The following is a 15,679-nucleotide window of genomic DNA, read 5'->3' on the forward strand; positions in this document are numbered from 1 at the left end:
GAAAGCAAGACCCAGAGAGAGTTGTGGGAAACCCCGAAACCAGCTTGCTCTGTGCCGGGGCCAAACTGCCACTAACAGAGAAGCAAGATCTGTTCAGGTGTTGATGCTGTGAGCCCCTCCGTCCTACACTCCGCTTGTGTATGCGAGTAAATAAAACTAGATATCATAAAGACAATACAGTCTCCGCTGACTTTCGTTCCAAGGAAACTGAAGATGGGGAAGGATTAACACCCCGCCCCCACGCAACTTCCCCCAACTTCCCTTCCTCGTTTAAAACACCTCTGTTTCTTTTGCTTATAATTTTGTATTCCTTATATATTAAATATATATTATAAGGAATATAATTTTGTATTCCTTATATATTAAAATGAAGGTTATAACATTTGTCTCTTCTTCTCATTTTTACCTCATAATTGTATTTTTTGTTTGTATTTTTCCATTACTCAAATCCTGCCAGTGAGTTCATTTCTATGAATTGTTTCTGTATATGCATCTTAAAAGGTTCCCAATCTTGTAAAAAGTCATGATTGTCCTTATCTTTAAGTCTCTCTGATTTAGCTTCGCCATTTCAGCCATTTTCTTGCCAGTGTCAGAGTGTTCAGGAGGGGCTAGTTACGCTGAAGTACTGTCCCTCAGCTAGGAACCTCGCCGATGGTTTCACAAAACCACTAACCTCCCAGAGGCATGGAGAGTTCTGTGAAGGTCTGGGTTTGGGATAACAGTGGGTATGTGTTTCCCCTCAGACGCGAAGCAAGAGGGGGTGTAGAGTGTGGTGGTGAAAGAGGTAACGTCCTTGTGCTTCGTGCCTGAGGGAGGGACTCCTACAGGAAGTCAGTCAGGATGTCACAGTCCTTTGTTCTGTGAGTCTGCTTTCACAAGGTTTTGGTTGCTAAGTGATGAGAAGGGAGTGCAAGGAGACGCTGTGCCAGCTGGATCTCCTGCCAGGACTACAAAGGACTACTCACTCTTCTGCCAAACCGGGCTCCGAAGACATCGGCTCCTGTCTTCGCCAGCGACCTCAGAACTGCCTTTGTAGTCCTGGCAGGAGATCCAGCTGGCACAGCGTCTCCTTGCACTCCCTTCTCATCACTTAGCAACCAAAACGTTGGCTCCCATAATCTCTTGAACTTCTGCCTGTCCAGTGCGTTTCCCCTGCGTACAAAACACTGCTTTAATCTCAGTGCAATCTTCTGGGAAAACCTCAGCTACGGCAGGAACAGCAGAGATGCAGCGGCGTTGCTGTCGTGAAGTAGAATAGGGAGTGAAAAATAGTCCAGGCACGGCTTCTTCTAATCTAATAGCTTTATTTACAAGCAGTAAATTACACCACCGGAAGATTCAGACATCTTCTCCATCTCAAAGCATAACTCCGACACACTCCGACTGAAATCGAAAGCAGACTCACAGAACAAAGGACTGTGACATGACATCCTGACTGACTTCCCTTAGGAGTCCCTCCCTCAGGCACGAAGCACAAGGAGGTTTACTCTTTAACCACCACACTCTACAGCGTATTCCATCAACTTTTCTTGCCAGGGTTCTTTCGCTGGTATTTCATCGCTTTTCCATCTTTAAGCTACTAAAATTCTGGCCGCCGTTGTCACATACATGAATAGATTTTCCTTATCTTTTGGTAAATCCTGCCCTAAAATACCTAATAAAAACGCTTCTGATCTTTTAACAAAGGTTATCTTAAAACCTTTTTTTCATTTCATTATAGATCATCTCCCCATAGGTGGAGGCAGGTGGGCCCAGGTCCAGGGGGAGGTGGGTTGCCACGGTGACAAGGACCGGTAAAGGCCACAGACTTGCAGGCGGCCATTTTGGGTTAGCAGTGAGGCGAGTGGAGGAGAGAGCAGTTGGTGGCAGTTGACAGAGGAGAAGGCGAAGCAATCAGTGGGTTCTTATTTTCTCAGTTTCTTATTTCACTTCTTATTTCATTTATTACTTGTTTTTCTCTTCTTGAAGATGTGCTACAGGCTTTCTTCATCCAGCAATGGTGAGTATTGGAGGAAACAAGAGTAGGGAGAGCATAGCTGTCAACGTTTCCCTTTTTTGAAGGGAAATTCCCTTATTCCGAATAGGATTCCTCGCATGAAGAGGGAAAAGTTGACAGCTATGAGGGAGAGGATCCCAAAGACCTGCTCCCCGCTGCCAGGACTCTCAGTTGCGGGAAAATGACAGCCTGACTTATGCTGGAGCCGGAGCAAGATCTCTGGCTCCAGGTGATGCAGAGCTGCCAGGCAGCTGCCCTGAGAGGCCTCCATGCCCTTCAGGTGTCCAAGCACCGGACAGTGGAGGCCATTGTGGGGCCGCCGGAGAGGAGGACCCTGCTGGCTTACGTTCAGGTATCCTGTCTGAAAGGGGAATCATCTTAGGGACTTCCTGTGAAATTCTGCGTCAGGGATGCTGTTCCTAGAAGGAAGGATGTGCAACAGGTCAGTCGCGATCTCCTGGTGGATCCACAACTCTGGTCACTGCTCCCTGAGAAAAGCTCAACAACTCTGGCCAAAGACAATGGGTAGATGATTGGCAGGTTTTTTATTACTGGGAGTTAGTAACGTCTCTTGGAAGTTGGACGTCCCTGCTATAATGCATAACACACAAAACAAAACCTGATAAAATCGATAAAATTCCATTAAAAAAACCAACTACTCAGAGACAATTCAGAGTGGGAGAACTCTGAAATTTACCTGTGGAAAGAATCTTGCATGTTATCCTTGGACCTTGGCAAGCTTTCTTCCGTAGTTGATGGTTCAGTACTTCACCATTATTTCCCCTTTGGGACCCCCTGGGGCAAAGATTTGGGGCAACCAACCATTTTACACAAACACACAAAAGGGGTACTTCTCACTGCAGTTCCCTTAATGGCTCCCAATTTTACAAAAAGAAATCTGAATCAACTTTCATGTGCAGAGCATAGCTTTGTCACCTCTTGGTTTAAACCTACTTTTTCTTTTCATTTCTTCTTTTTTTAAACTAACGTAGCCAGCCATTGTACATGTACAGGGTTCATGATTCAGCAATCTATTATACCATTTGAAGTGTTGCATCACCTGACTAAATTACCATTTTAATAAAGTCATGATTGGCTTTTCTTACCAGGGACTCAAGGAAGGCGAAGGGGTAGATTTAAGATTTCAGAGACCAAATTCCCAAGGGCATAAAACCTTTTCAGTTAGTTTAAAATCCACTTTCCCAGTTTGATGTCCTAAGACATTTCTGATACATATGCTTTCCTGTTTCTTTTTGCTTAGCAAGCAGGCTTATAGATCTGAAACTTTAAATAGATCAGAACTTCAACATTCAGACAACCCAACAACTCAAATTTCCCACCAAAAGCCAGTAATAAAAGTTTGGTCAAGGCACATTCCACCGAATTATGAATTTGTATGTGCTTTAAACTTTGGCTGGACTTTAGCCTATTTGAAGTCTGATTTGAATGACAAAGGGATGAAAATCCCCAGATAATCACTCAAATGCTTGATATCGCCAGCTCTGCTTCAAAACATCACTGCTTTCACCTACCACTTCTTAACACTCTCTATTCCAAACTCTGAAAACCAATCCTTCCATCTTTTTCTACCAAAGAGCAAAACTTGGCTAAATTTCAGCCCATCACCCCACCATAACTTAAAATTCACTCTCCAATGCTTGCAGACACATCCCTTCTCCTTCGGTGATGCGCAGAATTGAACACATTGTGACAACTTTAAAGATGTGCCACCCCATGTCATTTCCGTAACATCTGCAATCATGCATGTTGTGTTAGCAATTCACTCCTCCCATTGCTGGATATGTGCCTAGTATGTCACATGTCTCTCTTTACTTTCTTTAAAAAAAATAAATGCATATTTATTGAATTTTATAACAAATAAAAATGCAGATCTCAATCATCATGTTATTTACCATTGTTTTCCCTCCCCTCCTCTGGACTTCCCTCAACTTCCCCTCTGCTGAGTTATTTAGCTTTATTTGTTGTATCCTGCTTTTCTTATATAAAAGCAATTTCCCAAATCATTTCTCTAAAGTATCTGTTACTGAAATAAAGTTGTGAATGTTTATTCAAACCCTGCCAGTGAATCCAGTCCATTTTGTTGTTTCTGCAAATAGACTGTAAATGGTTCTCTTTTGAAGTCCTTTTTGTCCTTCTCTCATAGTTTATCTGTTAGCTTAGCCAACTCTGCATAGTTTATCAGTTTTTCTGGCCATTGTTCCTTTGATGGTATGTCTTCCGTCTTCCAATATTGTGCAATCAAGATTCTGGCCGCTGTTGTAGCATACATAAATAATATCCATAATAATAGGGTTTCTCTGGCTTCACTTGTTTTTGAGAAAGCCATGCTTTCATCCTGTATGTTTATATTGTAAAATTTTCAGATGAAGGGCAAATAAATTTTAAAAAGAATAAATGATATTGACAAGCTGGAACATGTGCAAAGGAAGGAGATTCATGTCTTTATCTAATTTGGAAACCACATGACCCAGTGCTGCCGACTTGAATAAAATATTGGTGGAGGGCCAGGTAAGGCCCGCCTTGCACAATCAATCACATGATGCATGCATGCCATTTGAATGGCAATGCCTATAAAGGCGGCAATTTTTTAAAAAAGTAATACTTTGAGCCCGTACTTCAATTTTCCAGCAGCTCCCCTTGTCCCGGAGACACTTCTAGCATTTCATCTCCTCTACCTGTGGCATTGTTCAGCAGTGGGGAAAGTGACCTCTTCACACCGGATGTCCATTTGGTATGGCTCTTTCCAGGTTTTTTCCTGCCCCTTGTGTTTGTCTTTCATTTGTTCTCTTCTGTGTGTTGCCAGTAGAAGCCACAATTCTGTGGGTACTCTACGTGGTGCAGAAAGCACCTAGAAGCTCCCTAGAGGTTGAAGTGCAGATCAAACTTCAGTTTTGCGCTCTATAAATTCCAATTAGCAGTACTGGGAATGGTTCAGATTCTGGGGCAGTGCTTTTGTCCAGCAGAGGGTGTCACAGGGCCAGCCTACTTTCCCTTTAAAGCAAACTTGGGTCTCCAGCTGGTTTTGGACTACAACTCCCATCATCCCTAGCTAGCAGGACCAATAGGGAGGGATGATGGGAACTGTAGTCCGGGAGCTGATGGGGGGACCCAAGTTTGTGAAAGCCTCTTTTAAAGCAACTTTTGTGTTTTGCCCACAAAGATGGGACCTGTCCATGTTTGTATTTTCTTGTATTTTCTTTTCCTCATGACCTTTGTGAGTTTATTATTTTATTTTTTAAGAGAAGGATAAAAGGTTGTGTTTGGGGGGAAAACACACACCAAAAACTGGGGGGTGGCATCCTCAAATATTTTATTGGGGGATGGGTCAAAGACCCCTAGGCCTTAAAGGGTTGTAGCCTATTCCCTACACCCACAGGTCTCAGGATGGTTACAACATAAAAACACCACATAAAAACACAAAACATCACGTTAAAAGGGCATTAGATGTATTTTTTAAATTATTTATTAATGTTCTTATGTTACATCGGTAAACATGATCATGTTACATCACAAGGCTTATTTTACTATAATTTCAACATGTATACAAAGTTTACATGCTAAAAGAAAAAAAAAAAACAAGGACAAAAAATTATTCCAAAATCATATATGTACCAACACTTTGGACTTCCTGTCTATCCTGTTGTATATTCCTTTTTCACAAATGAATGCATTCGTATTATTGTATATTTCTTTACATTTTTTCTAATACGTTCCTATATCAGTATGTACCCTTGGTCTTATTTCTCAACTCAGTCTCTTTCCAACATCAATTGACTGCTAGCATAGATAGCGAACCTTTACTGTATTTTTGAACATAGATCTATCCCACTTTTAAATAATTTTTTGTTTTGAAGTGCCTCTCAGGCTATTTGTCAACTGCGCCATTTCAGCAAATTCTTGTAGCTTGTTATGCCAATCTGTTATTGTCGGGACTTCTTCTTCCTTCCACCCCTTTCCCACCAAAGTCCGAGCTGTGGCCGTTGCATATAAAAATACCTCTCTAAAGGCATTCCGGATGTCCCTGCCAACAATACTTAACAGAAATCCCTCTGGTCTTTTTAGAAAGGCTATTCCAAAGACTTTTTTTAACTCATCATAAATTAAGGCCCATAACACTTTGATCTTCATACACAGCAATTAGCCAAAGCCTGGATTCTAAAGCTGTATAATGGTTTTTCCCACCTTTGTATGGATTCTTTGATGGGAAGTGAGATTCCGGCTGTTACTGAAGCTCTTTCAACATTCCACACACTGATAAGGTTTCTCCCCTGTGTGAATTCTTTGATGGGTACTGAGATGGGAGCTCTGACTGAAGCTCTTTCCACATTCCAAACACTGAAAAGGTTTCTCCCCTGTATGAATCCTTTGATGGGTAGTGAGAGAGGAGGTATGAGTGAAGCTCTTTCCACATTCCACACACTGATAGGGTTTCAACCCTGTATGAATTTTTTGATGGGAAGTGAGAGAGAAGGTCTGACTGAAGCTCTTTCCACATTCCACACACTGATAGGGTTTCTCCCCAGTATGAATTCTTTGATGGGAAGTGAGATGGGAGCTCTGACGGAAGCTCTTTCCACATTCCACACATTGAAAGGGTTTTGCCCCTGTATGAATTCTTTGATGGGAAGTGAGAGAGGAGCTATCAGTGAAGCTCTTTCCACATTCCACACACTGATAGGGTTTCTCCCCTGTATGAATTCTTTGATGGGAAGTGAGAGAGGAGCTCTGAATGAAGCTCTTTCCACATTCCACACACTGATAGGGTTTCTCCCCTGTATGAATTCTCTGATGGGAAGTGAGATTGCGGCTGTTTCTGAAGCTCTTTCCACATTCCACACACTGATAGGGTTTTGCCCCTATATGAATTCTTTGATGGGAAGTGAGAAAGGAGCTATCAGTGAAGCTCTTTCCACATTCCACACACTGATAGGGTTTGGCCACTGTATGAATTCTTTGATGGGAACTGAGATGGGAGCTCTGACTGAAGCTCTTTCCACATTCCACACACTGATAGGGTTTGGCCACTGTATGAATTCTTTGATGGAAAGTGAGATGGTGGCTGTGACTGAAGCTCTTTCCACATTCCACACACTGATAAGGTCTCTCCCCTGTATGAATTCTTTTATGGGAAGTGAGAGCGGAGCTCTGATTGAAGCTCTTTCCACATTCCACACACTGATAGGGTTTCTCCCCTGTATGAATTCTTTGATGGGAAGTGAGATTGTGGCTGTGGCTGAAGCTCTTTCCACATTCCGCACACTGATAAGGTTTCTCTCCTGTATGAATCCTTTGATGGGAGGTGAGAGAGGAGCTATCAGTGAAGCTCTTTCCACATTCCACACACTGATAGGGTTTCTCCCCTGTATGAATTCTTTGATGGGAAGTGAGATGGGAGCTCTGACTGAAGCTCTTTCCACATTCCACACACTGATAAGGTTTCTCCCTTGTATGAATTCTTTGATGGGAAGTGAGACTGTGGCTGTGACAGAAGCTCTTTCCACATTCCACACACTGATAGGGTTTCTCCCCTGTATGAATCCTTTGATGGGAAGTGAGAGAGGAGCTATCAGTGAAGCTCTTTCCACATTCCACACACTGATAGGGTTTCTCCCCTGTATGAATTATTTTATGGGAAGTGAGAGCAGAGCTCTGACTGAAGCTCTTTCCACATTCCCCACACTGATAAGGTTTCTCCCCTGTATGAATTCTTTGATGGGAAGTGAGACTGTACTTCTTACTGAAGCTCTTTCCACATTCCACACACTGGTAGGGTTTTTCCCCTGTATGAATCCTTTGATGGGAAGTGAGATGGGAGCTCTGACTGAAGCTCTTTCCACATTCCACACACTGGTAGGGTTTCTCCCCTGTATGAATTCTATGATGGGAGGTGAGAGAGGGGCTATCAGTGAACCTCTTTCCACATTCCACACACTGATAGGGTTTCTCCCCTGTATGAATTCTTTGATGGGAGGCAAGATTCTGGCTGTGACTGAAGCTCTTTTCACATTCCTTGCACTGATAGAGTTCATTTCCAATAAGATTTGGTTGATGGTAAGTGTAATGGGAGCTCTCACTGCAGCTTTCTCCATACTCCAAATTTTTACGTGGCTTCTCCTCTCTGGGGATTTTTTCACAGTCACCTTTGTTCTCGATTTCCGATTCATCAGAATCTGCAATGGAGACAAAAAGGGATTAGAGCCTCTGGAATAAATGGAGAAGAACTGAAGGGAGTTGTGTCATATGACAAAGACACATGAAAGCAGAAGCAGGAAACAGGCTGGGAGGTGCTGGGACTGCACAATCATTTGGGTCTACTAAAGTCATTCAGGCCTAACTGCTAACTGTTGAGTCACTCTGACATGTGACTTGGCAGCCATTTTCTCTCTGTGTTCTCTGTAAGATTTCAGTCAGAGTCAGTCCATCTCAGTTGTGAGCAGAGTCAGTATGTAATCTCAGTCAAACTGTTTGGAACCATGTTTTTCTGAAGAAGTTTATTTTAACTCAGTAAAGCTCTTATTCTTTCACTTAAAAACTCAGCATTATTAATTTACACTGTGCGTCAAATTGGGTATGTGTTCATTACCTGTGTTGTTTGTCATTAACCAACATATTTATTATTGGATTCTGATGAATTGTTGAATGTTGCTTTCTTTGATACACAGTAGTGATCAAAATCCCCTTCATAGATCACTGCCTTGAATAACTTAGAGAAGCTATGCAAAGAAATAGAGGAAAACAATAGAATGGGAAAAACCAGAGATCTGTTCAAGAAAATTGGAGATATGAAAGGAACACTTTGTACACAGATTACCATAATAAAGGACAAAAGTGGTAAGGACCTAACAGAAGCAGAAGACATCAAGAAGAGGTGGCAAGAATACACAGAGGAATTATACCAGAAAGATATGGATATCTCATACACCCCAGGTAGTGTGGTTGCTGACCTTGAGCCAGACATCCTGGAGAGTGAAGTCAAATGGGCCTTAGAAAGCACTGCTAATAACAAGGCCAGTGGAAGTGATGATATTCCAGCTGAACTATTTAAAATTTTAAAAGATGATACTGTTAAGGTGCTACACTCAATATGCCAGCAAGTTTGGAAAACTCATCAGTGGCCAAAAGATTGGAGAAGATCAGTCTACATCCCAATCCCAAAGAAGGGCAGCGCCAAAGAATGCTCCAACTACCGCACAATTGCACTCATTTCACACGCTAGCAAGGTTATGCTTAAAATTCTACAAGGCAGGCTTAAGTAGTATGTGGACTGAGAACTCCCAGAAGTGCAAGCTGGATTTCGAAGGGGCAGAAGAACCAGAGACCAAATTGCAAACATGCGCTGGATTATAGAGAAAGCTAGAGAGTTCTAGAAAGACATCTACTTCTGCTTCATTGACTATGGAAAAGCCTTTGACTGTGTTGACCACAGCAAACTATGGCAAGTTCTTAAAGAAATGGGAGTGCCTGATCACCTCATCTGTCTCCTGAGAAATCTCTATGTGGGACAAGAAGCTACAGTTAGAACTGGATATGGAACAACTGATTGGTTCAAAATTGGGAAAGGAGTACGACAAGACTGTATACTATCTCCCTGCTTATTTAACTTATATACAGAATTCATCATGCGAAAGGCTGGGCTGGATGAATCCCAAGCCAAAATTAAGATTGCCAGAAGAAATATCAGATATGCAGATGACACAACCTTGAGGGCAGAAAGTGAGGAGGAATTAAAGAACCTTTTAATGAGGGTGAAAGAGGAGAGTGCAAAATATGGTCTGAAGCTCAACATCAAAAAAAGGAAGATCATGGCCACTGGTCCCATCAACTCCTGGCAAATAAAAGGGGAAGAAATGGAGGCAGTGAGAGATTTTATTTCCTTGGGCTCCATGATCACTGCAGATGGTGACAGCAGTCAGGAAATTTAAAGACGCCTGCTTTTTGGGAGAAAAGCAATGACCAACTCAGATAGTATTTTTAAAAGCAGAGACATCACCTTGCCAACAAAGGTCCATATAGTTAAAGCTCTGGTTTTCCCAGTAGTGATGTACGGAAGTGAGAGCTGGAGCATAAAGAAGGCTTATCACCGGAAAATGGATGCTTTTGAATTATGTTGCTAGAGGAGACTCTTGAGAGTCCCATGGACCGCAAGAAGATCAAACCTATCTAATCTTAAGGAAATCAGCCCTGAGTGCTCACTGGAAGGACAGACCCTGAAGCTGAGGCTCCAATACTTTGGCCACCTCATGAGAAGAGAAGACTCCCTGGAAAAGACCCTGACGTTGGGAAAGATGGAGGGCACAAGGAGAAGGGGACAACAGAGGACGAGATGGTGGGACAGTGTTCTTGAAGCTACGAGCATGAGTTTGAGCAAACTGCGGGAGACAGTGGAAGACAGAAGTGCCTGGCGTGCTCTGGTCTCTGGGATCACGAACAGTCGGACACGACTAAGTGATTAAACAACAACAACAACAGTGGCCAAAACTGTGGAAGATAATTTAATCAAGAATGCAATCCAAGAACGTTTGTTCAATTATCTGTATTCTATCAAACATTATAGCCAAATAAGCAGAAAAAGGAAGCACAACATGCTTAGGTTGACTTTTGTCAGTGTGTTACGTGATTGCTAACAAGTTGGTTGGTTGATTGCTAACAAGTTGGTTGGTTTTAAACGGCATTTCCGTGCGCTGCTCTGGTTCGCCAGAAGGGGATTGGTCATGCTGACCACATGACCTGGAAGCTGTACGCCGGCTCCCTTGGCCAATAAAGCGAGATGAGCGCCGCAACCCAAGAGTCGTTCGCCACTGGACTTAGCAGTCATGGGTCCCTTTAACTTTAAACACCCCCCAAATACATAAATGAAATGCTTGAGCCCAAACTGAAGCGTTCTGCATGTGATCTTTTCCCAGATACTGAAGCATATTTATTTATTTATTTCAACAGGATTCAGCTCCATGTCCTGTTGCTGCTGTGTGCAAACGGTGCTTTCAAGATGATCCCATTCCACTTCCGGAATGGCCTGGGAATAGCCCAAACTTTAATCCAATCAGAAATCTATGGGGCAGACTAAAGAAACTTGCTAATCAGAGGCAACCCAGCAATAAGGCCCAATCAACAGAGGCAATAATTCAGTCTTGGTTTGACATTATTAGAGCTGCAGAACTAAAAACTTGGTTCACTTCATGGGAAGGCATTGTAAGGCCGTAATGAAAGCTAAAGGTTACCAATGGTTACCAAAGGTTTCACGTTTTTTCTTTATGACTGCAGTTCTAAAAAATGCTCCTTCATAAAAGTCATTTTAAAATTAATGTTCTTTTTATATGGAATCAGATTATTATTAATGTTTCATGATTATGTATGTGTTGGAAGCTGCCCAGAGTGGCTGGGGCAACCCAGCCATATGGGAGGTAGAAATAAAAATTATTATTATTATTATTATTATTATTATTATTATTATTATTATTACTACAGTGGTACCTTGATTTAAGAACTGTCCTGTTCCGGAAAAGATTAAGTTTGTAAACCGAGGTACCACTGCATTACTATTACTATCATCATCATCATCATCACTGCTACTACTACCTGAGATTCCATAAGCCTAGCTCTTCTCTGGGATGGATTTTGTTTGGCCCAGTCATGGCATCCCCTCCATCTCCAATGTCCGTCGTCTCTTTGGACAACCCAACACTGACAGGAGCAAAAACAAAAACCTGAAGCTACTTATCTTTCCTAACGATTCTGAAGCTGACATTTAAGATTGCCTCAGAAGTTCAGACCAACCTAATCCTGGTAGAAAAAGGAATAATTTGAGGAAGATTGTTCAAAGAAAAAACTGCAATTTACTCTTTATTGTGGGTGTGTTAGGTTCCCAGGTGTTAAAGGGGGTGCTGTTGAGCTTTGTGAAAATAGATGAGGTTGGTCCCATAGAGGTAGTTTTTGAAGTTCCAGGCTGATATGACGATCCCACAGGGAGCCTTACCAAGAGAGGCCACGATCCCACGATTCTCCTCCATGACGTCCTTATGCAGAGCTCTCTGGTCAGGATCCAGCAACGCCCACTCCTCGTCCGTGAAACAAACAGCGACATCTTCAAAGCACAGTGGCCCCTAAAAGAAAAAGGGAAATGTCCTCCTCTGAGACAGCAGAAATATGATCTGCTACACAATGCTCTGTTGTTTCCTTCCTGTACATTGCGATGTTGTTTCAATACGATTGCTTTGCTGCACATTTTAAATATGGATGCTTATTTTAAGTTTTAATAATGGGTATTTGTCTTTGTGGGCGGCTTCCAACAAAACACTAAAATACAATAATCTATTAAACATTAAAAGCTCCCCTAAACAGGGCTGTCTTTAGATGTCTTCTAAAAGTTTGGTAGTTATTTTTCTCTTTGACATCTGGTGGGAGGGCGTTCCACAGGGCGGGTGCCACTACCAATAAGGCCCTCTGCCTGGTTCCCTGTAACTTGGCTTCTCGCAGCAAGGGAACCGCCAAAAGGCCCTTGGCGCTGGACCTCAGTGTCTGGGCAGAACGATGGAGGTGGAGATGCTCCTTCACGTATACTGGACCGAGGCCGTTTAGGGCTTTAAAGGTCAGCACCAACACTTTGAATTGTGCTCGGAAACGTACTGGGAGCCAGTGTAGGTCTTTCAAGACCGGTTTATATGGTCTCGACGGTCGCTCACAGTCACCAGTCTAGCTGCTGCATTTTGGATTAGTTGTAGTTGAAGCTACCTTCAAAAGTAGCCCCACATAGAGCGCATTGCAGTAGTCCAAGCGAGAGATAACCAGAGCATGCACCACTCTGATGAGACAGTCTGCGGGCAGGTAGGGTCTCAGCCTGCGTAACAGATGGCGCTGATAAACAGCTGCCCTGGACACACAATTGACCTGTGCCTCCATGGACAGCTGTGAGTCCAGAATGACTCCCAGGCTGCACACCTGTTCCTTCAAGGGCACAGTTACCCCATTCAGGACCAGTGAATCCCCCACACCTGCCCACCTCCTGTCCCCCAGAAACAGTACTTCTCTCTTGTCAGGATTCAATCTCAATCTGTTAGCCGCCATCCATCCTCCAAGTCCTCCTGGCCAGCAGCAGCAGCAACCGTCCCTATGAGGCCTGTCAGGCGCCACCCTGGGCCAGGTGGTGAGTGGCAGGAGCGGGGCCCTCAGGCACTCACGCAGGGGAGTTGTTTCAATAGGATTGCTTTGCTGCACATTTTAATTCTGGATGCTTATTTTATTCTAAGTTTTAATTATGGGTATTCGTCTTTGTGCAAATAGGTGGTACTCCACCTTGTGTTTTCCAAGTCATTCTGCCTACGCAGCCATTCCAGTTTGCCTGATGGAAGGGTCCACTTTCTCCTCTCCTCGTGAGCTGTTCTGGGCAGTTCCCTCCCAATGCCCTAGAGCCAAAATGCAGGGGTTCATGGGGATATGGAGAGGGGGAGGAATGGGGGGCAGGCCCCTTTTTGTAGCTGATGGAGCTGGTTAGGTGAATCCAGGCCACTATTTGTTCTGATTTGTTCACTGCTTAGAAACCAATCTGAGCATTCAGTGATCAATCCAGAAATAAAATAAGCCTGTTTTGGATGGCCATCTGTCTTGGGTGATCTAGCAGAGCTTCCTGCATTGCAGGGGGTCTCCTGGCTCTGAGAGACAAGCAGGGAGGGTGGCTTCTGGAAAAAGAAGAGGGAGGCACCTGTGGCTCTTCCTTATCCTGACTCACCTCTGCCTCTCGACCTTCCTCTTCCACTCGCCTCCTTCCTCTTCTGCCTCTGATTCTGCACTGCATTCTGCCACAGAGTCTCCCAGCTCACTACGCCCTGTTCGCCCTTCAGCTTCTGACACCTCCTCTTCCCAGCCTTCTCCCTCTTCCCCCTCTGACCACCCATCCTTCTTCTACCTCCACTCCTTCGGCTCTAGGCCGTCTTCCCTTCATGGTTCCCCAGCTGTATCCCCCCACCATTCCTCTGTGCCCAACCAGTCCATGACATTGCTCCATCCCTCGGCCTCTGTCCCCACAAGGCAGCTTCCCCTGACCTGATCTGGTTCCACAGCCGCTGCTTCCCTTCTGTCCCCATGAAAAGACGGATCAGGAAGTCTTGCCGGCATCATTCTGTCACCTGCAAGAGAAAAAAGGTGATCAGGACGCCTGGAGTGCCTGCTTCTCTCACAGGTGAAACAGGGCATCTCTTACTACAGATGGGCCTTTGAGAAAGCCTTACCTGCTGAGAGCATTTGGACGTTTGTGCCCATTTCATATGTTTGTTGTGCAAAAATACATCTCCCCTCCTCTGGACCCTTGTTCCCAACTGTCTCCCCCCAGAACAAGATGAAAACAACTCACAGATGAGTTGGAAAACCAACAGAATGAGACCAAACGGAGAAAACCACCTTCCTCCTTACCCAGTGGCTTCTCTCTGGTGTCCAACGGAGGCCTCTCTGCCTCACAGGAATCCAGGTCCATTTCTGCAAAGAGATCCTTTCCCTGAAAAAGAAACACAGATTCAAAACAGAGAATGGTGAGAAATATTAGAAAGAGAATGACAAAGACTTGAAGAGTGCAAGATCTCATTCCATGGATGCTTTCCCAGAAAACGAATGGGCCATCAGCAGACCATTATGGGATGTTCTTTGTCCTGTTTGGAGACCCTTGGGAATATTCAGAGGAAAGTCTCTCTCACCTGCTTTCTCTCCTCTGCCTGACTCAGGAGGAAACCTTCGGCCAGGGCCACCGCCTGGGAACTGGTCTCCGCTCCGCATTCCCTCACCCAGCTCTCCATCTCCGGGGGAAGGACAGCCAGGAATTGCTCCAAGATCACCAGGTCCAGCATCTCAGCTTTCGTGTGCCTTTCTGGCTTCAGCCACTGGTGGCAAAAGTGGTAGAGTCGGCTGCCAAACTCTCGGGGTCCTTTGGCCTCCTGGCAGCAGAACTGCCTCAACTGCTGGCTCTGCACCTCTGAGCGGAGGGTGTCCTCCTCACCCAGGATCTTCTGCACTGGGTTTTCCCAGAATCCCCCACTGCTCCCAGTTTGGCTGGCATGGCCTCTTCCTGCTTCGGGGCCAGCTGAATCTTGCTCATCCATCTGTGTTCTCAGAGAGATCGGAAGGAACCCTTTGGTCTTCTGCCAAGTTCTGCCCTTCTAAATGAGAAGCTGTAGCAAATCCTACAAAGCAAATACATTGTTCTGTTACAAAATTTTTGGGACAGGAAAAGAAATATTTCCCTGAGCAAGCATGGATGAGTTTTTGCTGGGAACCAGGGCTGGACTGCCCTGCATCCCAGACCATGAAAAGAAAGAGGAGGAAGAGGAGAAGAAATAAGTCTCTAGCCTTCTAGCAATGCAAAATGTGGAGGCAACTGAAGGTATTTCTGGGAGATTAAGCAACCTGGTTTCTGCTGCCCTTCGAGTCAATGCATGAAGTCAGAACCGACTGACAAGGGAGTCATTTGTGGGTCTAGTGGGGTCCTCACCCGGGGGTCCTCAGGAGTTCCTCCCCCCCCCACACACCCCCACTCCCCTGCTTCTGTCTCCTTTTCTTGCACTTGGACTCTCTGCCGCTCTCCAGACTCTTGGGGTGGGGTCCCTTTTTATTTGCTCTGAGGGCCAGGTATGTATCTGATCAATCCCCTGAGGGCCAAGTGGGCAGGGCCAAAGACATCTC

At 44.4% G+C, this 15,679-nt stretch overlaps 2 protein-coding genes across 2 annotated transcripts in view; one reads left to right on the forward strand and one right to left on the reverse strand.

Moving 5' to 3' along the window:
- Positions 1-15,679, forward strand: part of LOC310676834 (tigger transposable element-derived protein 1-like) — a gene marked incomplete at its 3' end in the record, with an annotated part of 1,439,559 nt that overhangs the window by 1,066,673 nt on the left and 357,207 nt on the right. The window lies entirely within an intron of this gene.
- On the reverse strand, positions 5,463-15,105 carry LOC310675523 (uncharacterized protein). The gene is made up of 5 exons (XM_083436293.1): positions 14,698-15,105; positions 14,420-14,501; positions 14,054-14,136; positions 11,991-12,117; positions 5,463-8,187 (listed from the first exon to the last, which is right to left on the reverse strand). The coding sequence occupies exons 1-5, from the start codon at positions 15,097-15,099 to the stop codon at positions 6,254-6,256; spliced, it is 2,628 nt and encodes an 875-aa protein (XP_083292419.1). The 5' UTR covers positions 15,100-15,105; the 3' UTR covers positions 5,463-6,253.

The sequence above is a fragment of the Podarcis tiliguerta genome, assembly GCF_965153285.1.
Source record: "Podarcis tiliguerta genome assembly, chromosome: 4".
Taxonomy (NCBI): domain Eukaryota; kingdom Metazoa; phylum Chordata; class Lepidosauria; order Squamata; family Lacertidae; genus Podarcis; species Podarcis tiliguerta.